General features: G+C 43.3%; 1 protein-coding gene across 1 annotated transcript in view; it reads right to left on the reverse strand.

Moving 5' to 3' along the window:
• The window catches only part of LMNTD1 (lamin tail domain containing 1), a 440,913-nt gene that overhangs the window by 94,344 nt on the left and 325,756 nt on the right, over window positions 1-20,813 (reverse strand). Inside the window, exon 8 of the mRNA XM_030213683.1 lies at window positions 11,843-11,961. Within this exon, the coding sequence (XP_030069543.1) occupies window positions 11,843-11,961 (119 nt within the window). The remainder of the gene's footprint in view (window positions 1-11,842; window positions 11,962-20,813) is intronic.

Raw genomic sequence — 20,813 nt, forward strand, 5'->3', positions numbered from 1 at the left:
TTGGGCATCCTGGGCTGAACCATCCCTACTTTCTTTAACAATTAATAATTCTGTCAATTTTTTGGGTTGCATAAATACATAGTTAACAGAATCCAGAGATATTATACAACGACATGGAAATATTAATTTAAAGGAACCCCCTAAAGCAAGGGTTCTAGCTTTTAACTTCAAAAACTCTCGCCGGCGGGTTTGAGTCTCTCTGGTTAAATCAGGAAATATACGCACAGCTTCCCCAAAGCATTTATCATTCAAATGACGAAAATATACTTTAAAGGTATTCATCTTATCCATTTCAAGTGCAAAGGAAACTATAAGAGTAGTTCTTTCTGTTACCAGTTCTAAGGAGTTTTCTAAAAGCTCCGTTAAGTTCATCTCAGGTTGCTGTGGTGAAGGATTCAAGGGATTAGGTTTTCTTCCAGTTATGTATTGAAGCCAAACGATAGGGGGAAATCCCTCTGGTGGAATTCCAAGTATTTCTATATAGTATTTACGTAGCATCTCCTTAGCTGGAATTAGGGGTGATTTGGGAAAGTTAATAAACCGCAAATTGCTCTTCCTCCCCTGGTTTTCGAGAGATTCTAGCTTTCTAGCCAGAACCTCTCTATCTTTCCGACCCAGCAAAATTCTGAAGAGCAGAGAGTTCAATCTTTAAAGATTCCGTTTGTCCTTCTTGGATTTGAATTTTCTCTGCAAACTGTTTCTGGACTTGTTTCACATTAGCAAATTCTTGAGTAAAAGAGTTAGTTACCTGGGAGAGTAGAGCGTTCATACCCTGGATAACATCCCATATAGAATCTAACGTTACCACTTGAGGTTTCTTCACCTCCCAAAACGTCGTGCAGCTCCCATTGGAATGGGGGTAGAAGTAGACAAAAACCCCTGTTGTTGAATACCAATTGGAGAAGAAATTCCGAGAAGGCTCTGAAGCGGGCGCCCGCACAACCAACGGTTGAATCCCAAACTGTTCCAAAATTGCTTGGCGAGGAGGGGGGACATGCCCAGGTGGCGAGGAGGGGGGGACATGCCCAGATACCGAGGAGGTCGACTCCTTGGGTTTTCCCTTCCATGTCCAGCACAGGGTACGAATCCAACTTCTCGTTTCACAATCTGGTAAGTCGGGATCTCAAACACGCACGTCTGCTCTATTTGGCCATCTTGTCCCTCACTGCCGAAGCCCCAGATTTCTTACTGATGAAAAATCCTACTGTCAACATCAAGATTTTTTTCTACCTACTATGGAATCTATAGCACACAGAACTTAGCTATAATTTTTCCTCTTACAGCTTCCCATAGGAAAAATGCATAGGCGCAGTTTGTTTCATTTGGGGGGGCAAAGGAAGGGGCGGGGCATATTAGCATATTCATTTGCATATATGTATATGCAAATTATGCTAATATGGAGGAAGGAAGGGAGCAAGAGCTGGCTTTTTTGGGAATAACCAGTGTTCGTTTACCAATGGATAGCCACTGAATCAGAGAGGCAGCGGGTTTGGCGACAGGCAGTGGTGTGCTGGCAAATGTTTAACAACAGGCTCTCCCCCCAGTCCCCCTCTGCGCCCCCCCCAAATTGCAGAGCTGGCTATAGCCGGGGAGAGAGCCTGGGGGGGGGGGGGGTATAAATAAGTAAATATAAACTTTTAATGTTGAGCACCTGATTTTCAAAGTGAACATATTGCAAACACTATAATGAAAATAAAATGATTTTTTTCTACCTTTGTTGTCTGGTGACTGTTTTTCTGATCATGCTGGTGCAGTATCTGATTCTGCTGCTATCTGTCCTCTTAACTCCGTTTCCAGGGCTTCCTTTCCATTTATTTCTTTCTTCCTTTCTTCTTCATTTCTGGTCCTCAGCTTCTGCCTATTTTCTTCATCCATGTGCAGTTTTTCTCCTCTCTTCCTTTTCCCTCATCTCATCTCCTTCCTCACTCTTTCCTCCCCTCCATCCATGTCCAGCATTTCTTTTCTCTCCCCTGCCCTCCATCCACCCAGTCCAACAGTGACCCTCCTCTTCCCTGTCCCCATACCCAGTGGCCCTCCTTTCCCCTGCCCTCCATCCACTCAGTCCAGTAGTGACCCTCCTCTCCGCTGCCCCCATACCCAGTGGCCCTCTTTTCCCATGCCCTCCATCCACTCAGTCCAGCAGTGACCCTCCTCTCCCCTGCCCCCATATCCAGTGGCCCTCCTTTCCCCTGCCCTCCATCCACTTAGTCCAGTAGTGACCCTCCTCTCCCCTGCCCCCATGCCCAGTGGCCCTCCTTTCCCCTGCCCTCCATCCACTCAGTCCAGCAGTGACCCTCCTCTCCCCTGCCCCCATACCCAGTGGCCCTCCTTTCCCCTGCCCTCCATCCACTTAGTCCAGCAGTGACCCTCCTCTCCCCTCCCTTCATTCCGCCCTCTCCCCATTCCTTCCCCTCCCCCCCCCAGCGAGCCAGTTCTCCTCCCTCCCTCCGGATCCGTCCCTCACCAACGATCTTCGAATTTTTCACCTGCCCGGCCCGCTAGCGCTGACTCTCCACTGCCGGTTCATGCTTCAAAATGGCCGCCGAGACTTCTCGCGAGGCCGCCTCTGAAAGTCTCGGCGGCCATTTTTAAAGCGCGAACCAGCAGGGGACAGAGTGCTAGCGCCTAGCGGGCAGGCAAAGGATTCGAAGATCAGGTCGGTGAGGGACGGATACGGAGGGAGGGAGGAGAGCCGGCTCAGGGGGGGGGCCAGGGGGGGAGGAGAAGGAACGGGGAGAGGGTGGGGTGAAGGGAGAGCTGCCTGTTGCCGGCCCTGCGTTTGGGGGGGCATTGCCCCCCCTCGCCCCCCCCAGTCTACGCCCATGGAAAAATGTATTCAAATTCTGGTAGCACCTTAATAATAGCAACACAAAATCCCTTCACCGCTAGGTACTTTGTGAAGTAACACTAAATCCTGCAAAGAAGCTTCTTAGAGCCTGTATTGCAAACCTTAACACCAATTTTGAACACGAATACAAATAACAGTACCTTTAAAAAAAACTGCAGTGAATATACACAACAGCAATATGCATCCCATTGGAAAAGCCAAACAAGTCGACTCATAGATCCCCACAAAAAAACACATGCCAACAGAATCTCCCAACTGCTTGGTCACATGCAGAACAAAAAGCAACCCTCATCAAGTACAGAATAAAAGACCAAAAATTAGAACTTGTCCTATAGCTCAGTATCAACCCTTCCCTCCCTAGAGTGGAGGAGTAGCCTAGTGGTTAGTGCAGTGGGCTTTGATCCTGAGTTCAATTCCCACTTGTATAAAAATGCTCATCTTTTCCAGAACCTGCATGGTACTTCACATATGAACTCTCTATTACAACAGACAGCGACCATGATTTCAGAAGATACTTCCATCACCTGGACTAGTTATGAGTTTTAATTTTCTGCACATTAGTCTTCTGCTTTGACTATAACTTTTTCCTAAGCTTTCTAATCCCCACAGGTCTAAGTCCGTTGATGATCAATAATTACATTTCTGTGTTGTTTATCAGACTTCACAAGCCAGAAGGGGGGGATATACGATAAAAACTAAGATCTGGGTGCTGATGATTATGCAACCTCCAATTCCTTGAACAAGAGAGACTCAGCCCATAGAAAGTATACCCAGATAGAATTGAAGCTGTGACCTCTACTACAGCCAAGCCTGAGAACTATACATCTTGATTTCAGTAAAGTCCAGGACTTTAGAATCACAACGGGAGACATCTCAGAACCAGGACCTCCTGTATAATACAGCCAAGCCAATCAGGAGATAATTAATTTGAGATTCATAGTTGCTATTTATGGACATTATGTACTCATATTTTGATTTATTTTTAGTCTAGCATTAACCCTGTCTATTGGAAAGGTTCTATTTTATTTTCTTAGTGCTTCCTTTAGGCAAATTTATGTTGCTAATGACACAGTTTCCATAGCAGAAGGACATTTGTAATTCAACTCTTATTGTTTTTAGATTTAATTTTCTGTGTACTTTCATTTTGGCATAATTAACCTTTGATATGTACTTTAACACTTACCTACCCAATGCACCTTTAGGCTAGTCCTATCCAACCCTGCCTTCATATTGACAAGGCCAGTTTGCCTTAGTCCAAGTAGTTACTGTATTCCCATCACCTCTAGCCCTCTCCAGGAAGAGACTCAATTAGAGTTCCTAGGGGGGTGCCAGATGATTTTAAAATACTCAATTAGGTTGCAGCTGACTTTAAATCCACAATGATCTATTGGCTGGATTAATTATACCATGTATGCATATATGCAACCTATCCTACTAAATGGTATCCTATATGTTGACATATACCTTTCTCTCTTGTTCCCTATGTTGTAAATACAAAAGATTCTTTTTAGATTCTTTAATTCAACATGCTGTTGTTTAAATTTTAACACTGATTGCTATGGTACCATAGGAGTGATTGAGCTACTCTGGAACGATAGCAATAATGGAAATTTTGCACTTTCAAATTTGCCCGAGGGAGCTAGCATGCTTCCAAACTTGTTAAGTACTTAGACAGGTATTACAGATCCCAATTTCTTCCTTTGCTACCATGTTACTCTGTGATAGGAGCCCTAACTGTTGCCCTCGGCCTATTCTAAGTTACATCATTGGCAATCTTGAACACAAAGACTCCCCTTAATAATGCCGCGTATACTTATACTCACCGTCCACCTCCCTGGTGCTCAGAAAGATTGTTTGGCCATGACGGGTAAGGAGGACTTATTGTCCCAACCTAAGACAGCCTTCGGTCAGGGTACTAGTCTTATTGTTCTGAGGTGTGAACATAAGGCCTAGATGATTGACTTGGCCTACTATAAGTTGTCAAACCATATATTGTTGAAGCCCTTTCCTAAAGGCCTTCAAAGGGGGGAGATGTATAAAAATGCTACAGCTATGAGCCTTGGTCCCCTGCCTAGACTTTGGTTCAGGCTCTGAAATGAGGGAAAAGCTTACAGGCCTGTGTGACTCTTGCTTGCTTGAACTCCCAGTGTTGGAGCTCTAAAGAGAACAACAGGAAACACAAAGGTGGGGGTCCAAAGGACAGAGTGACATTGTGGTCAGCCATGGTGTGAGAAAGGAAAGGTATAGCTAGATGTAGGGTCTTGCTTAAGATTTGTGGTCAAGCGAGCTAAAGACAAAACCATGTTAGTAAGATAAAAGCTACTCATTAGCATGAGCCAATCAGTGACAACCTTGACATTAGAATAGATCCAATCAGGTATATCTACTGTCATATTATCCATATCCTGAGGGCACCTATAAAAATCAGGGTATTTCCTGGTTTAAGTTAGAGAGAAGGGTTGCCACTCTCTCTCTCCAAGGGAAACCAATGTGACCAGCAGAATTGACAAATTACCTAATTGCTTTCCCTTGTAAAACCTTTAATTGGTAAAAGAAATTATAAAAGATTAGGAACTAATTAACACCTGTTTGCAGCTGAATTATTATATTCCTATAATTAATTGATTGTACGTGCCTGTTGTCAATCACTGATTTGACTTGTATCTTGGCAAATAAACTCCTCATCCCAAATGATGTTCTGTGGACTTCACTTAATGATCAAAGGCTGTAAGTATAGATCCAGTTTGTCATAAGGCTGGTATCTTTTCCTTGCCAGTGCTGAGAGGCGGACTAACGTCTCTCTCAGTGGCAATTCCTTTTAGAACTTCACAACTTCTTGATTACCTCAGTACTAGTACCATTTAGAGATGGAGTTAGATTTGAGGTCAAACCATCCTTCTTTTGAGGTTCTCTCCGCTACTGGACAGCTGAACTCCAGTGCCGGGCAGAACCTAGGGCAGGGGCGTAGCCAGACAACAGATTTTGGGTGGGCCTAGGCAAGAAGTGGGTGGGCACCAAGTGTTCTCACTCCCCCCCCCCCCCCCCCAACCATCACCAAAATAATATCTCAACTGACGGGAAAACGCTTCTTTCCACCTTGGCAGGCTGCAGCAGGCATGTGCTGAAAAATGAACCTGCTCAGGTGCCGGTATCGTGGAGAGTAGCACTTTTGTTACGATCAGGGGGTAAGTCTTCAGCTGGCCAAGCTTGGGATCCCCACCAGCTACCGCTAAACGTGTGCTACTGTTGGGTGGGCCTGAGCCCTAAATGGGTGGGCCCGAGCACACCCAGGCCCACCTGTGGCTACGCCACTGACCTAGGGGTCTCTGAACCCTAGATTAAAACACACTGCAGCTCCTTGTGACTCTGGGCAAGTCACTTAACCCTCCATTGCCCCGGTACAAAATAAGTACCTGAATATATGTAAACCACTTTGAATGTAGTTGCAAAAACCTCAGAAAGGCAGTATATCAAGTCCCATTTCCCTTTCCCTTCCCCACCCCCCATCCATCCCCGTTGCCCAGCATCAGCCTTTCCCTTCCTTACTCCCCTTCCATGCCCATAGCTCAGCATCAGCCCTTCCTCACCATCCATCCCCATAGCCTTCCATTCTCCGCCATCCATCCTGTAGCTAGGCATCAGCCTTTCACTTCCCTTCCCCCACCATCTATCTATCTCATAGCTAGGTATCAGCCCTGTCCTACTCCCTACCCATCCCCCCATGACATTAAATATAAGACTTTTTTTATGTCCTGGGGACTGCAGAGCCCACCTCCACCGGTCCACCCAGAGAAAACCACCTATACTTTTTTTTTTAATTTTAACCTAGGCACTACAGAGACCATCCCCACCCCAAAACCCACCAACATGAGAAACAGACAACATTTTTTTTAATTAACCTGGGCACTATTAACATTTATTGTTGGTGAGTTTCTGGGTGAAGATAGGCTCTTCACTGCCTAGGGCAAAAAAGGTAAATTTAATCATTAAATATACCTTTTTTTTGCCCTAGGCAGTGAAGTTCTTATCCCACCCATAAGCTCACCACCAGCCAGCCCATTTTGATTACACTCCTGAGTCTGAACACATTACACATTAAAATAAAAAAATATATGTACTTTACCTACTGGGTAGCTGCTTGCATGTGGTGCAGAGCACCCTTGCTCCTGTACCTGTTTTGCGGGGCCGTGGGGGACTGCTGCTGTGATCGAGACTAATAAAATCATCTAGACCCGGCCGGCAGGCACAGCCAGCAGCCTTTCCCATGCGGCATTGTGTGTGGCACCATTGTGCCGTGAACACTGTGTGGAGCAAGGCAGTGCAGCTGAGCTTACCAAAATAAAAAAACCAGAGCAGCGCAGGCGCAGTAGCCGAGAAGGTAGGTAGTTAGCGCAAGAGACGAGAGCGGAGCGACACGGGATGGCAATGCAGCACTGGCCTACCAAGATTCAGAGACTGTACTAAAAAAAAAAAAAACTTTTAGCAGGTAGTAGGAGGAGAGCTGCCAGTGCCAACTGCCAAAAAGCAGGTGAGAGGTGGCTATGCCATGACGGCAGGAAGGCTGTCGGCTGTGCACTTTTTGGCACTTAAACTGGATGAGCCTGAGCCGAGATTGGGTGGGCCCAGGACCACCTGTAGCTATGCCCCTATATGTGTGCACTTTGCAGGTGGACATTCATATGGATGGAGTCTGGGAACATAAGAACAAAAGAGTAGCCATACTAGGTCAGACCAATGGTCCATCTAGCCTAGTATCCTGTTTTCCAAACAGTGGCCAAGCCAGGTCACAAGTACCTGGCAGAAACCCAAACCGTGGCAACATTCCATATTACAATTCCCAGGGCAAGCAGTTGCTTCCCATGCCTGTCTCAATAGCAGACTATGGACTTTTCTTCCAGGAATTTGTCAAAACCTTTTTTTAAACCCAGATATGCTAACCGCTGTTACCACCTCCTCCGGAGAATGGGTAAAATACACACTTATGTGTGTAACTTGTAGCATGCTATAAATTATATATGTACCTCCTGAATTTAGGTGTGAGCATTTACACCAACTTTATGGCTGGCATAAGTGCTCATGCCTAATCACATTCACAGATATATATATGGTTATACTAACATTCTATAAAGGAAAATAGATGCTAACTTTCCTTTATAGAATAGGTTCTTAATAGGTACCCTCTCGGTGCCTAAATATAGGCTCCCATTTATTCCCTCAGTGAAGATAATTCTATAACATACTTGCTAAGAATGACATGTCAGTTATTTATTTATTTATTTGTAGCATTTGTATCCCACATTTTCCCGCCGATTTGCAGGCTCAATGTGGCTTACATTTGCCGTAATGGCAGTTGCCATTTCCGGGTAACAGAGTACAAAAGGCATTACATTAAGGTGCATACATACATGGTAAAGAAGAATACATTGTGGTAGTGTGTATTGGTTATGTGTTATGCACATAGAATAATGGCACATACACCAAAATTATGCCTCAGCGCTAGTCTCTAAATATGTACATATCTTACATTTGGATGGATCTGGACAGAGCATGGCAATACTATAAGTTATAAACATCCACCAATATGGTTTGAAAACGTGAGTGAATCCAAAATCACCTTATTTTTATAATGGAAGAAAAGACCTCAGTAGACGTGGAGGGGCATAATCGAACGCAAACGCCCATGTGTAAGAAAGTCCATCTCTGAGAACGGGTCCGTGAAGGGGTGGGCCGAATCGTATTTTCGAAAAAGATGGACGTTTATCTTTAGTTTCGCAAATACGGTTTGTGCCAGGCAAATGCATTGGATGTGGGCGTTTTTGAGATGTGGGCGTTTGTTTGAGCTGGGCGTTTTCATTTTTCAGCGATAATCGAAACCGAAGCGTCCCAGCTCAAAAACGACCAAATCCAAGGCTTTGGGTCGTGGGAGGGGCCAGGATTTGTAGTGCACTGGTCCCCCTCACATGCCAGGACACCAACCGGGCACCCTAGGGGGCACTTTTAAAAAATAGGAAAAAAAACATTAAATTACCTCCCAGGTGCGTAGCTCCTTTACCTTGGGTGCTGAGACCCCAAAATCCCCCCCAAAACCCACTCCACACAACTCAACACCATTACCATAGCACTTAATGGTGAAGGGGGGCACCTACATGTGGGTACAGTGGGTTTTGGGGGGGGGGGTTAGAGGGCTCTCATTTACCACCATGAGTGGTACAGGTAGGGGGGGGGGGGATGGGCCTGGGTCCGCCTGCCTGAAGTGCACTGCATTACCCACTAAAAGTGCTCCAGGGACAGGACTTGTTGCTGCAGTATAACCTTGGCACAGCAGTTCACACTGTAAGACTAATCTAGCTGAAAACGTCCTTTATTTCAATAACCGTGTTTACTCACAGTTAACTGCAGATCAGAGGTTGTGCCCCACTGGCAACGAGTCTCCCTGGTACTGAGATTAGCAGTAGCTCAGAGCTGGCAGAATGGTGTACAATGCCCTCTTTCAGCAACATTCAAGGTAAGAACTAAGTTCTGTAACGTGGCTAACACATGAAAGGGATCTAAAACGGACTTACAAAAATGGCCACTACCTCGTGGACTACCAGAAACAAAACAGGGCACACTCTGACCCAGTAGGCAGGGGGAAAAGCACCATGGGAGAAGAGCCTACCAACTACCAACATCGTGAGACTGTAACACAAGCTAGGGAAATCACGGAGCCCAATACCCTACACCCACCACAATGCAATGCTGATGTGACCCTGCAGTGCACCCGAGAGCCACATCTGACCCAGGGAAAGGCTGAGAGAGGATCGAACACATTCTGCTGTCATGGAGGTGGGTACGGAATTTGAGGGTGGCATGAGGCTGGGAAATAAGGTTTCTGCAAGTGGGGTTTTTTTTGGTGGGAGGGGTTAGTGACCACTGGGGGAGTCAGGGGAGGTGATTCCCGATTCCCTCCAGTGGTCATCTGGTCATTTAGGGCACTTTTTTGGGACCTGTTTGGTAGAAAAAAGGGTCCAAAAAAAGTGTCCTAAATTCTCGCTAAAACGCCTTTCTTTTTTCCATTATCGGCCGAGCGCGCCCATCTCTGCTCGGCCAATAACCACACCCCAGTCCCGCCTTCACCACGCCTCCGACACGCTCCCGTCAACTTTATTTGTTCCCGCGACGGAGTGCAGTTGAAGACGACCAAAATCAGCTTTCAATTATACCGAGGCTTATTTTTGAAAGATGGGCGCCCATCTTTCGACACAAATCGGGAGATGGGAGTCCTTCTCCCAGGGCTGCCCAAATCGGCATAATCGAAAGCCGATTTTGGGCGCCCTCAACTACTTTCCGTCACGGGGACGACCAAAGTTCACGGGGGTGTATCGGAAGCATAGCGAAGGTGGGACTGGGGCGTGCTTAACACATGGGCGTCCTCGGCTGATAATGGAAAAAAGAAGGGCGTCCCTGACGAATACTTGGCCGACTTTACTTGATCTTTTTTTTTTACGGCCAAGCCACAAAAATGTGCCTTAAATGACCAGATGACTACTGGAGGGAATCGGGGATGACCTCCCCTTACTCCTCCAGTGGTCACTAACCCCCTCCCACCCTAAAAAAAAATGTTTAAATATTTTTTCCGGCCTCTATGCCAGCCTCAAATATCATACCCAGCTCCATGACAGCAGTATGCAGGTCCCAGGAGCAGTTTTAGGGGGTACTGCAGTGCACTTCAGTCAGGCGGACCCAGGCCCATCCCTCCTACCTGTTACACTTGTGGTAGTAAATGTGAGCCCTTCAAAACCCACCAGAAACCCACTGTACCCACATCTAGGTGCCCCCCTTCATCCCTAAGGGCTATGGTAGTGGTGTACTGTTGTGGGAAGTGGGTTAGGGGGGACTCAGCACACACGGTAAGGGAGCTATGCACCTGGGAGCAATTTCTGAAGTCCACTGCAGTACCCCCTAGGGTGCCTGGTTGGTGTCCTGGCATATCAGGGGGACCACTGCACTATGAATGCTGGCTCCTCCCACGACCAAATGGCTTGGATTTGGTCGTTTCTGAGATGGGCGTCCTCGGTTTCCATTATCACCGAAAATCAGGGACGACCATCTCTAAGGTCGACCTAAATGTGGAGATTTGGGCATCCCCGACTGTATTATCGAAACGAAAGATGGACGCCCATCTTGTTTCGAAAATACGGGTTTCCCCGCCCCTTCGCAGGGATGTCCTGCAAGGACGTCTTCAGGAAAACTTGGGCGCCCCGTTCGATTATGCTCCTCCACGTGTAATACAAAAATATAGAGGTTTTTTAGACCTCTGAACAATAAAGGAGTTGTTATTTAGCCACCATGTGATGGGCTATTAAATGAGCATACTACTACTGAGGTCTTTTCCTCTATTATAGGAATAAAGTGATTTTGGATTCACTCATATTTTCAAAACATATTGGTGGATGTTTTCGAGATTTTTTGGTTTGATTTGCATTTATTCCCACCAATATATATGTATATTTTTTGTGGATACTATAATTTACACATGCATTATTGGAACTTACAATCTAATCCCCCTCTTTTACAAAACCATGCAGCAGTGCTGACACAGACCATTCACTTTGAATGGGCTGTGTCGGCATTACCGCACCGTCAGCTGTTAGGGGGGGAGGGTACATTTGTATCTGAGGCAATTCAAGAATAAGTGACTTACTCATGATCACAGAGAGCAGCTCTGGAAATACTCCTCCTGGCAGTGTGGTAATATCAATCAATATTAATGTGGGTATATGCTTTTGAAAATTTCCCTTCCATTGTTGAAAAAGGAAAATATTTCTAGTTTGATTGCATAACTATGTTATTATTCCTTCCCGCAACTCAGATAACTTAAAACATATAAATGAAATTAGCCTTTTTTGTAGATACTCTTACTTTGCTTATTGTACCACATAACCCTCTTTGGTGTCACCTGAGCCGCAGGTTGAGAATCATTTTTACATCCCATTCAAAAAACAAATGTCTTACTGTTTTTCTTCTTCCTCCAACACTGCTTTGAGTGACTCAAGCTCATTTTGCAAAGAAACACTTGTCTCTTGAAAAGTCTCTAGTTCTTTTATTTTTCTCAAAAGGACGCCTTGCATTTCCTGATAAAAATAAAAGAGTAAATTATACGTGAATATTTTAACATGCATCAAGGTTTCAAAATGCTAAAAAGTTGCACTTTTAAATATATATATCAGTCGATCAACTGCAGTCATTTACTACTAATCTGTTAACACAGCTAGTTTCTATCCCAAGCAACCACCTGCCCCCAACCTTCCCCCCTTCTCAATTTAAGTATAACCTCTTATGTGCGATGGTGTTATATACTTTATGGAGAATCAAACACACCACATCAAGTGCTCACCCTGATTTAATTATGCTGTCATTCAATCCAAAAAATTGATCAGATTTGTTTAACATGATCTCCTGGTGGTAAAAAGACAAGTTGCCTTGGGTCCTGCAAAACACTGGATGCAAAATGCATCACTTTCCTTTTAATTAACTTTCCCACCACAGAGGCCAAACTAGTGTAACCTGGGTCTCGCCCCTTGACTAGCTCAGGTCTGCAACAACCCTAGACCTGGGTCACAAGGAAAACTTATTTCTCTCTAATGCTCTACTCTTTTCTCCACTCAGTTCACCATTCATTCTGCCACAGGTTGTACAATTCCAGTTTCTGGAGTAGAAATCCGAGGATTTGGGGGTACCAAAGAGAACCTTGGGGTACTGCTTTTCTCAGTCTGGGAGCACCTGCTCTCCTCTCTTTTCAAATAAACACGCTGTACTCTGGTAGTTTTATCAAAACCAGCAGCAACTTTACTGGAACTTCTGCAACCAGCAGTCAATACTCCCAACTCTCTCTATATATACACAGTTTTGTTCAAGATCATTTGTGGCAATCTTGATCCCTCTTTCCTTCTCTCCAGATAAATCACAGCTGTACATATTTACATCTCTCCTGTCCTTTAGCCTTCCTTTCGTGACAGGAATAGATTCAAGGCTGTATCCAGTACTCCTGACTTCCACTCCAATTCCTTGCAGGCACAGACCCTTTTGGCTGTCCTTCTTCCAGCAGTTCAACTCTCAGGGCTACACTCTGGCCTTGAACAGGCTCCCCCTGTCCTGATCCTGCTTCCAGGCTGGACACTCCTTGTCCACCTGCAGCTCACTCTTCTTCTTTGTTGCCATTTATGGGGTAGCAATGCCTCTTATAAATCAGTCTGTATTTATTTCTTGCACTCCAGGATCCCCCAATACTCCCAAGGGTCCTGGCAGGGGTACAGGCAGCCAAAGACCTTGTGTACCTCCTTACAACTCCTTTTTATTAAACTCAAACTCCACCCCTGCTGTCATTCTCCACAGGGGAACACCTCATCCATCCAGAGCTTCCAGAGAGTCTCTTTAATCCCCATATCATGGGGTATTACATTCTTCCCTCAGCAAAGAAAAGATGATTTTCCTGGTTTCATCACAGGAGATCATCTTCCCTTGTCCTCAAGAGCCAATCTCTTAGGTTTTGTTTTCCATACTTCCTTGAAAGCAACACAACTCCACACAAATATTTTTCAACTTTATTCAATTCACAAACATCATTATAATCCATTTTGTCTGTATCTATCACTCCCCTCAGTGACCTACAACTTCATAAAAACATTTTATTCATCATCAACATTCTTTCACCACTTCATTCCCCTTCAACAAATTTAACATTTACCCACACCATACCTTTCCTTCTCATCTCCAACCATTGGTTATGTTATCAATGATCTACTCCCTCTCTTTTCTTCCCAAGAATCTCCTCCTTCAGAGTGAATCTTTTACTCATTTCTTCCATGGCTCAGTTTTACCTCCAACCCCTTCCAAACTTTAAACAGGACACCCTGGTAACTACAGGGTAGCAACCTATTTAAATTGACCTCTATTTAGTCTACAATTTTATTTTTGCAGCTTGAGTCAGGAAACCCAAATACCATCTAAGGGTGTTAATCTGCTCTGCTATTCCCTTTGTTATTGCTCACTCCACACCTCTTTTTTTCATCTCCCACCATATGCATAATTTTCTGATAACCAGCAAAACTTTATTCAACACAAAATGCAACTTTTATTCAACATAATTTTTCGACTCCTGTTTTATTTCCCACAGGAACCATCATGTTCCCCAACATACTCATAACATTTTGCTCTACTCAACATTTTCTTTTCTTTGGTTTTCTATAACTTAGTCAAACATTTTTCTTTCAACAGTTCAATTCCGGACCTGAATCCAACCAGTTTCTTTTATGGTCATCCATAATTGCTAACCCCGATCGGGCAGATCCTGGGCCTCAGGAGTAGAAGATCACCCTCTAGGCTGGTCACCATCCACTCCAAAGCTGAAGGCATGGGGATAGTCTACTACTACTACTACTATTTAACATTTATAGAGCGCTACTAGGGTTACGCAGCGCTGTACAATAAACAAAGAATGACGGTCCCTGCTCAAAGGAGCTTACAATCTAGAGGACAAGACGGACAAGGAGAGCAGACAAGCAATAATTGGAGTAGACAATCAATAGTTGTATTCATTGTGACTATCCTGAAAACCTCACTGGATGGGTGTACATCAAGGACTGGGTTGAAAAGCACTAATTAAGATGAGCAATTCAGGGGTTCTCAACTCATATTGTATACAGCTAATACCATAAAGTTCAAAGCAGTTCACGTAGTTAAAGAAACCACGACATTCACTTGGGAATTACAATTAATATAACACAACCATCTGATAAATACATATCTGAGAGTGTAAACATTTAGAAAAATAGAAAACACACCAGTTTGGGATCTTTATATTTCCTTACTACCATCTAGGGCTTGGAATTTCATTTTAAATGCATTGTTAATTTTGGGGTTTGGACATTTTCGCCCCCTTGTTATGAGTGTTTTTATGAGGGGTAAAGGAGTGCTTGGGGGGGGGAGGGGGAGGATTTGCTGTATCTGTCGAGGTATAAATATGTTTGGGAGAGGGGCTATAAGAACCAAAGACCTTCTAAAATGTTTTCCTAAATAACACAGTTTTCAAATCTTTTCTAAAAGTCAAGTAAAAATGTGAAGATTTAAAACATTCATGGATTTCCTTCCAAGCCGTAGGAGCTTGGAAGATTAAAAGCTTCTCAAATAATTTAATCCTTTTTTTTTTTGCCTTTCACAGAAGGGAAGGCAAAGGAGAAATTAGTTAATCCCTGATAATTGTCTTTCCCACTATTCCAGAACCTGTGGGATAGTTGTACCAGCAAGTAGAGATAGAGAAATGAAAACTGACCTGAGATCTCTTTCTTGGCATCCAGTCCAGCGCCTCAGTATTTACATAGACAAGTAATAAGGAGAAACTCAAAATAAACACAACCACTTTAAACAACTTGGTAACCTAACACTTACCAGACAAGCAAACATGTGTGGACCTCTCATCTCTGGACAACTAGTAGAGAACAAGATATATGTAGGAAGCACCATGCAAGGTGACAATTGTTATTTGACTCATTACTTCATGCCAACCATACATCTCAGAAACCTCAGGAGGGCCTCTGGAATAGTGGGAAGGGCTAATGGAAAGAAAATGATCAGGTAAGACCTAATTTAGTCAAGATCAGTTTCCCCATAGCTAGGAACAAATAGTCCCGCGTGGTGACAGGCTTAGGCAGGCCCATCTCCCGGTCTTTTGGTACCTTCCACAAAGTGTTCTGTCCTTTCTTTTGAGTGGCCAACACTCCCCCGGGCTCTCTCTCCAGGTTTCCCCAGGGAGACATGGCCACAGAACTCACCACTTGCACCTCAAGCGGCATTTCCTCCATTGGGATCACAAATTCTTTCTCCACGGCCCTTCTCCTTCTCTGACCTCATCCTCCCATCCAGTCCACCATAATTTCTCAGCTGCATGAGATCAGGGGTGAAGTTAGGGGGGTACTAGCACTTGACTCCTCCTCTATCATTCCCTCTCTCCTCCATGGCATTTCCAGCGGGTTCGGGCCTCCAGGTCTCAAACATATCTTTGAGTTTGCAGGTCAAGGCAGTTCTAGTCAAGCTATTACTATCTCCTCGGGGTTTTCTTCTAAGGAGTTCATGGCTGCAGACTCGACCTTCCTCAGTCCTCTGATCTGCTTCCCAATAGGGCTCTAATCTTCACTCTCACTCTCGGAGCTGGGGCCTCCTCAGCAGAAGTCACCGAACTCCCCTCCTTCTTATAGAACCTCCTGGCTGTACAGCTTCACAGGGGTCAAAATTGTAGATAATAAACACAGTTATGCACCCTGGAGTAGAGTCAAAGGGCAAAGGCCATAAATCGTGAGGCCTAGGAACTTATGATCTGATATGATATCCTTACGGGCAAACAGGCCTGGGAAAGGAGGAAGCATAAACAAACATGGGAATGTGGTTTAGCAGGTGAGGGAAACCAGATGGTTTTAAATGAAGACCAGATGATCCCGGGTAAGGTAACTTGTTGAAGAGTTGTAAATCAATGTTAAATACAAAGTGTATAAAAATAGCTGTTTCAGTTAAGTATATTGGAGTGATAGATACAGAGAGCATATGTGTGCAGTTGTTCTATCCTCCCATGAGAAAATATTAAATTGTAAATAAATTGCTTTTCTCATAAACGGCAGCCTTGGTCTTTTATTTCTACAAATTGTGGGTAACTGGTATGTGAAGATTTGTAGAGGTGGTAAAAAGACCTAAACATTTATATGGGATTAATTCAGAATGTTCTGGTAAGTGCACCTGAGGCAGATGACTCACCCCACTGACACTGTTCTCCACTATTAACTCCACTGCGCCTTCCATTCGATGAACCATCTCTTGAAACTGCTCCTTCCTGCTAACAGCCACAAACTCCAGCTCCTCCTGGATCTCTGTTCCGATGTGGCTCCAACCACCCGCCCTCATAGCATCAAGCTTACACTGCAAAGCAGCCAAGTGTTTTTTAAAATCATCTATCTGTGCTCTGTATTCCTGTACATTTTTCGGAGTGAGTCCGCTGTGCCCCTCTCCCTTCACCAGCATGGGAAACACAGCCATGATGACTCTGTGTTTTTCTTCCCGCCTTTTCTCAGGTACTGACAGTTGTGATGATATCTCTCAGGTCTGTTTGCGCAATCTTTTTGTGGGCAGGATAATTCACATTTTTACAGGGTTTGTTCCAGCAGTCTCTCCCCCGGTTAAACAAATATTTGTAAATCCTGGATCTGAATCCACATTCTCTCTCTGGGCTGGTCTCTTTGCTCCTCAATTTATTTTCTTTTCAGTCTGAAAGTGAACAAAAATTTGTAATCCATAAACAGCAGTTCCCTCTCTTTACAATCCCAAATTTGGGCATTCGGCTTTTAATCCTTACATAACAAGGTTTTTCCAATACTTCACTACCAAAGGCAGTTTTATATAACCCGGGTTTCGCCCCTTGACTAGCTTGGGTCCGCAACAATCCCAGACCCAGGTCACAGGGAAAACTTATTTCTCTCTAATACTCTATTCTTTTCTCTACTCAGCTCATCATTCAGTCACAGTTTCCATCATTTGAGCTTGGAAGTGGGTCAATGTTCCAGAATAGAGATCCGGGGATTTGGGAGTACCAAAGAGAACGTAGGGGTACTGCTTCTCTCAGTCCAGGAGCACCCAATCTCCCCTTTTTCCAAATAAATACGCTGTACTCTTGTAGATTTAAGAAAATCAACACGCTGTAGTCTTGTAGTTTTATCAAAACCAACACCAACTTCACTGGAACTTCTGCAACCAGTAGGCAATAAATACTTCAAAATACTCTCTCTCTCTCTCTACATCAGCACCTTAGAGTCTCTATCCTGATAATGTTGTATGCTTACAGTACTGGGTTTAAACTGCATGCTAATCATTATGGGAGTGAGGTAGCAGAACAGTGATAAGGCTTGCCTGAACCATTACAGTAAAAAGACTTGCAGTGCTACTTTCCATTAAGTACACGCAACAGTTTAAATGCATACATAATTGACTCTGAAGCCAGCTTCTGCTCTAATAAAGTCAGGAGGTGCTGAGCAGTATTTTTAAGAAAGTTTATCAGAAGGTTGTGGATTGTTCTTGCCATTGTAGCAATGAAAAACTCTGTGGATTCTTAGTCCAGACATCCTGGAGCCATAATTTCTACACTGAGCATCAGTCTAGAGCTGCATAAACAATTAACTAAGCCAGGTGCTGTGCACAGAGAAAAGATTTGTGCACCCTTCCCCCATCTTTGCTCCAGCAAGCAAAAGTATCCATTTGAGCCAAGGAGGTTTAATAGACAGGAGAAGAAGTGACTTCAGAATGCTGAAACCAATTAGGTCAGTCTAAGTTTCCCCTTCCAAGTGCAGCCATCATCCCTGTTCACTCAAAACAAAGCAAGCAAACCTATGAGCTGCTGCATCCACCTTGTCGTTCTTTATTGCTGGTAGCATTTTTATTTAATCTCACTTATATTTTCAAACATGCCAGCTTGTGCAGCATAAGGATGTACATAGAGGAAGTATAATAATGGAATAACTTTTCATAGGTAGAGTAGTAATTTGTCAGTTGGAGGGGCTGGTTACAGGGACACCCTAGCATGTGTTATATTCGTGCAGAGATTTTTTTTCTCCTGGTATTGGGCCACTAAAACAGACATCATGTTATGTGAATCAGGTGCTCAACATTCAGAGTTTCTATTTATTTATTTATGACATTCATATCCCACATTTCACATGTATTAGGTTGAAACCAGGGAACGTTTGAAAGCTTTTTTTTTCCTGTGCCTAGATCAAAAAAGAAAGATGGTTTGTGGGAACTTGCTCCTTCTGTTTTGAAGAATGCAGTGGTATATTATAAAAATGCACTAATATTGTTTATTACTATTATTTACTACTGGTTGATATACAGCAGACGTTAACCAAGTCAACTTCATGCTTTGTAATATAAGTTTTAATAGCATTTTCTCAGTTATTACCCAAATACAAATAAAATTATAATGTTAATTATATGACCGTGTCTGCCTCTTATGGTAGTTAGGATAATCTGGTCCTGGAGTTACCCAAGGCAGCCAGGTTTGTCAGGATATTGACAATGAATATTCATGAGAGAGATTTGCATACAGCGGAGGCAGCGCTTATTATGAAATGCTTTGAGTCCTACTGATCTGTACATCTGTTGTGTTATTTTGGCAGGTGGAAACAGTCAGGTGGGCTTATAGCGAGGGAGGGGAGTATGGGAAGGGAAGGGTTCTTGGGGTATGTTCTCTATAAAAGTTTTTATTGTGCCATGTTGGATGGTTTACTCTTTTTTTTTGTTCTGTATGAAGCTTATCAACCAACATGTTTTGCTTGTAATGAAGATGATTAAAACATAAAAAATAAGTTTTGGATGTTACTGAATTCTATTATTCGGTCTTACTGTATTTCCAGTTTTGGCACAGTATAAGCCATCAGAAGAACAAAATATAAGAAAACCAGTGGACTGCATTAGGGGTTATAGCCCATTTAGTTATGTTTCAACAAATGAGAGATCTGTTTGACAGAAAATATTTTTATTATTTTGACTTATAAACCACTTGTCCTTGAAACATGCTCAAACAACAGAATAATCCATTTTTGTATCTAAAAGGTAAACTTCTACATAACAGATGATGATTCTATGTGCCCCAATGAAAGGAGAGTTTAATTCTACTTCCATTTAATTTCAATATATTCCATCATCTTTATAACACCAGGCTTCCCAAGGCAAATTACAACAACATTTAAGATGAACCCATCAGGAAACAGGATATTCTCACTGAAATTTGCCCATCTGTATTGTATACAGTGTATTTATTTAGTTTTTAGTGTAGAAAAATGAGCACAAAATACAGAGTTTAAAATTGCTGTTTCTACCAGCTATAATAATTTTTAAAGCTGTTTTAGTGATATTCAATTGTTATTTCATGATATTTATATCTACATAAAAAGAAAGATGACCCCACACTTAACGCCTGGAAACAACTCCAAAGGAAATACAAATATACCATAAGACAAACTAAAAGACTATATTACAAATCTGTAATTGGACCAAACTACAAGGACACATACAGTATAAACTCTTCCAACTCGTGAATAAACTAATAGATATTACACCAATCACAACCAACAGCAAAGATGCACCAGGAGCATACAATCTCGCGAAATACTTCAATGAGAAAATCGTACATCTACGACTTAAGATACCTGCCAATAACATCGACTATGCTGAACTCCTTGACTGCCTAGACCCAGACCCTGGCATATGTCCAGCAACTTCGAGACACTATCAGAGGATATCATCTCTCAAACGCTCAAAAGATTTGCCAAATCTCATTGCAAACTAGACATATGTCCAAACAACCTTATGACATCTGCTCCCCAACAATTTATAACAGACATAACAAAACACCTGAACTACATGTTACAAAACGGAATTTTCCCAAAGGAGAAAGGAAACATTCTACTCACCCCCATACCCAAAGACGCAAAGAAAAATGCCAACGAACTAACCAACTACAGACCAGTAGCATCCATTCCCTTATTAACCAAACTAACGGAAGGAATGGTGACCAAACAGCTCACAAAGTATCTAAATAAATTCTCAATACTCCACGACTCCCAGTCAGGATTTAGGTCTAACCATAGCACTGAAACAGTATTAGTTACACTTATGACTAAATTCAAACAAACGATTGCAACTGGAAAAAACATACTACTCCTACAATTTGACATGTCAAGCGCTTTCGACATGGTTGATCATTGAATACTACTACATATCCTTCAGTACTTCGGAATTGGAGGTAACGTTCTCAATTGGTTTAAGGGTTTCCTAACCACATGATCATACCAAGTGACATCTAACTCGACTACTTCAGCCAAATGGGCACCTGAATGCAGAGTCCCACAGGGATCCCCCCTCTCACCGACTCTATTCAACTTAATGATGA

The sequence above is a fragment of the Microcaecilia unicolor genome, chromosome 9 (genome assembly GCF_901765095.1).
Source record: "Microcaecilia unicolor chromosome 9, aMicUni1.1, whole genome shotgun sequence".
NCBI lineage: Eukaryota > Metazoa > Chordata > Amphibia > Gymnophiona > Siphonopidae > Microcaecilia > Microcaecilia unicolor.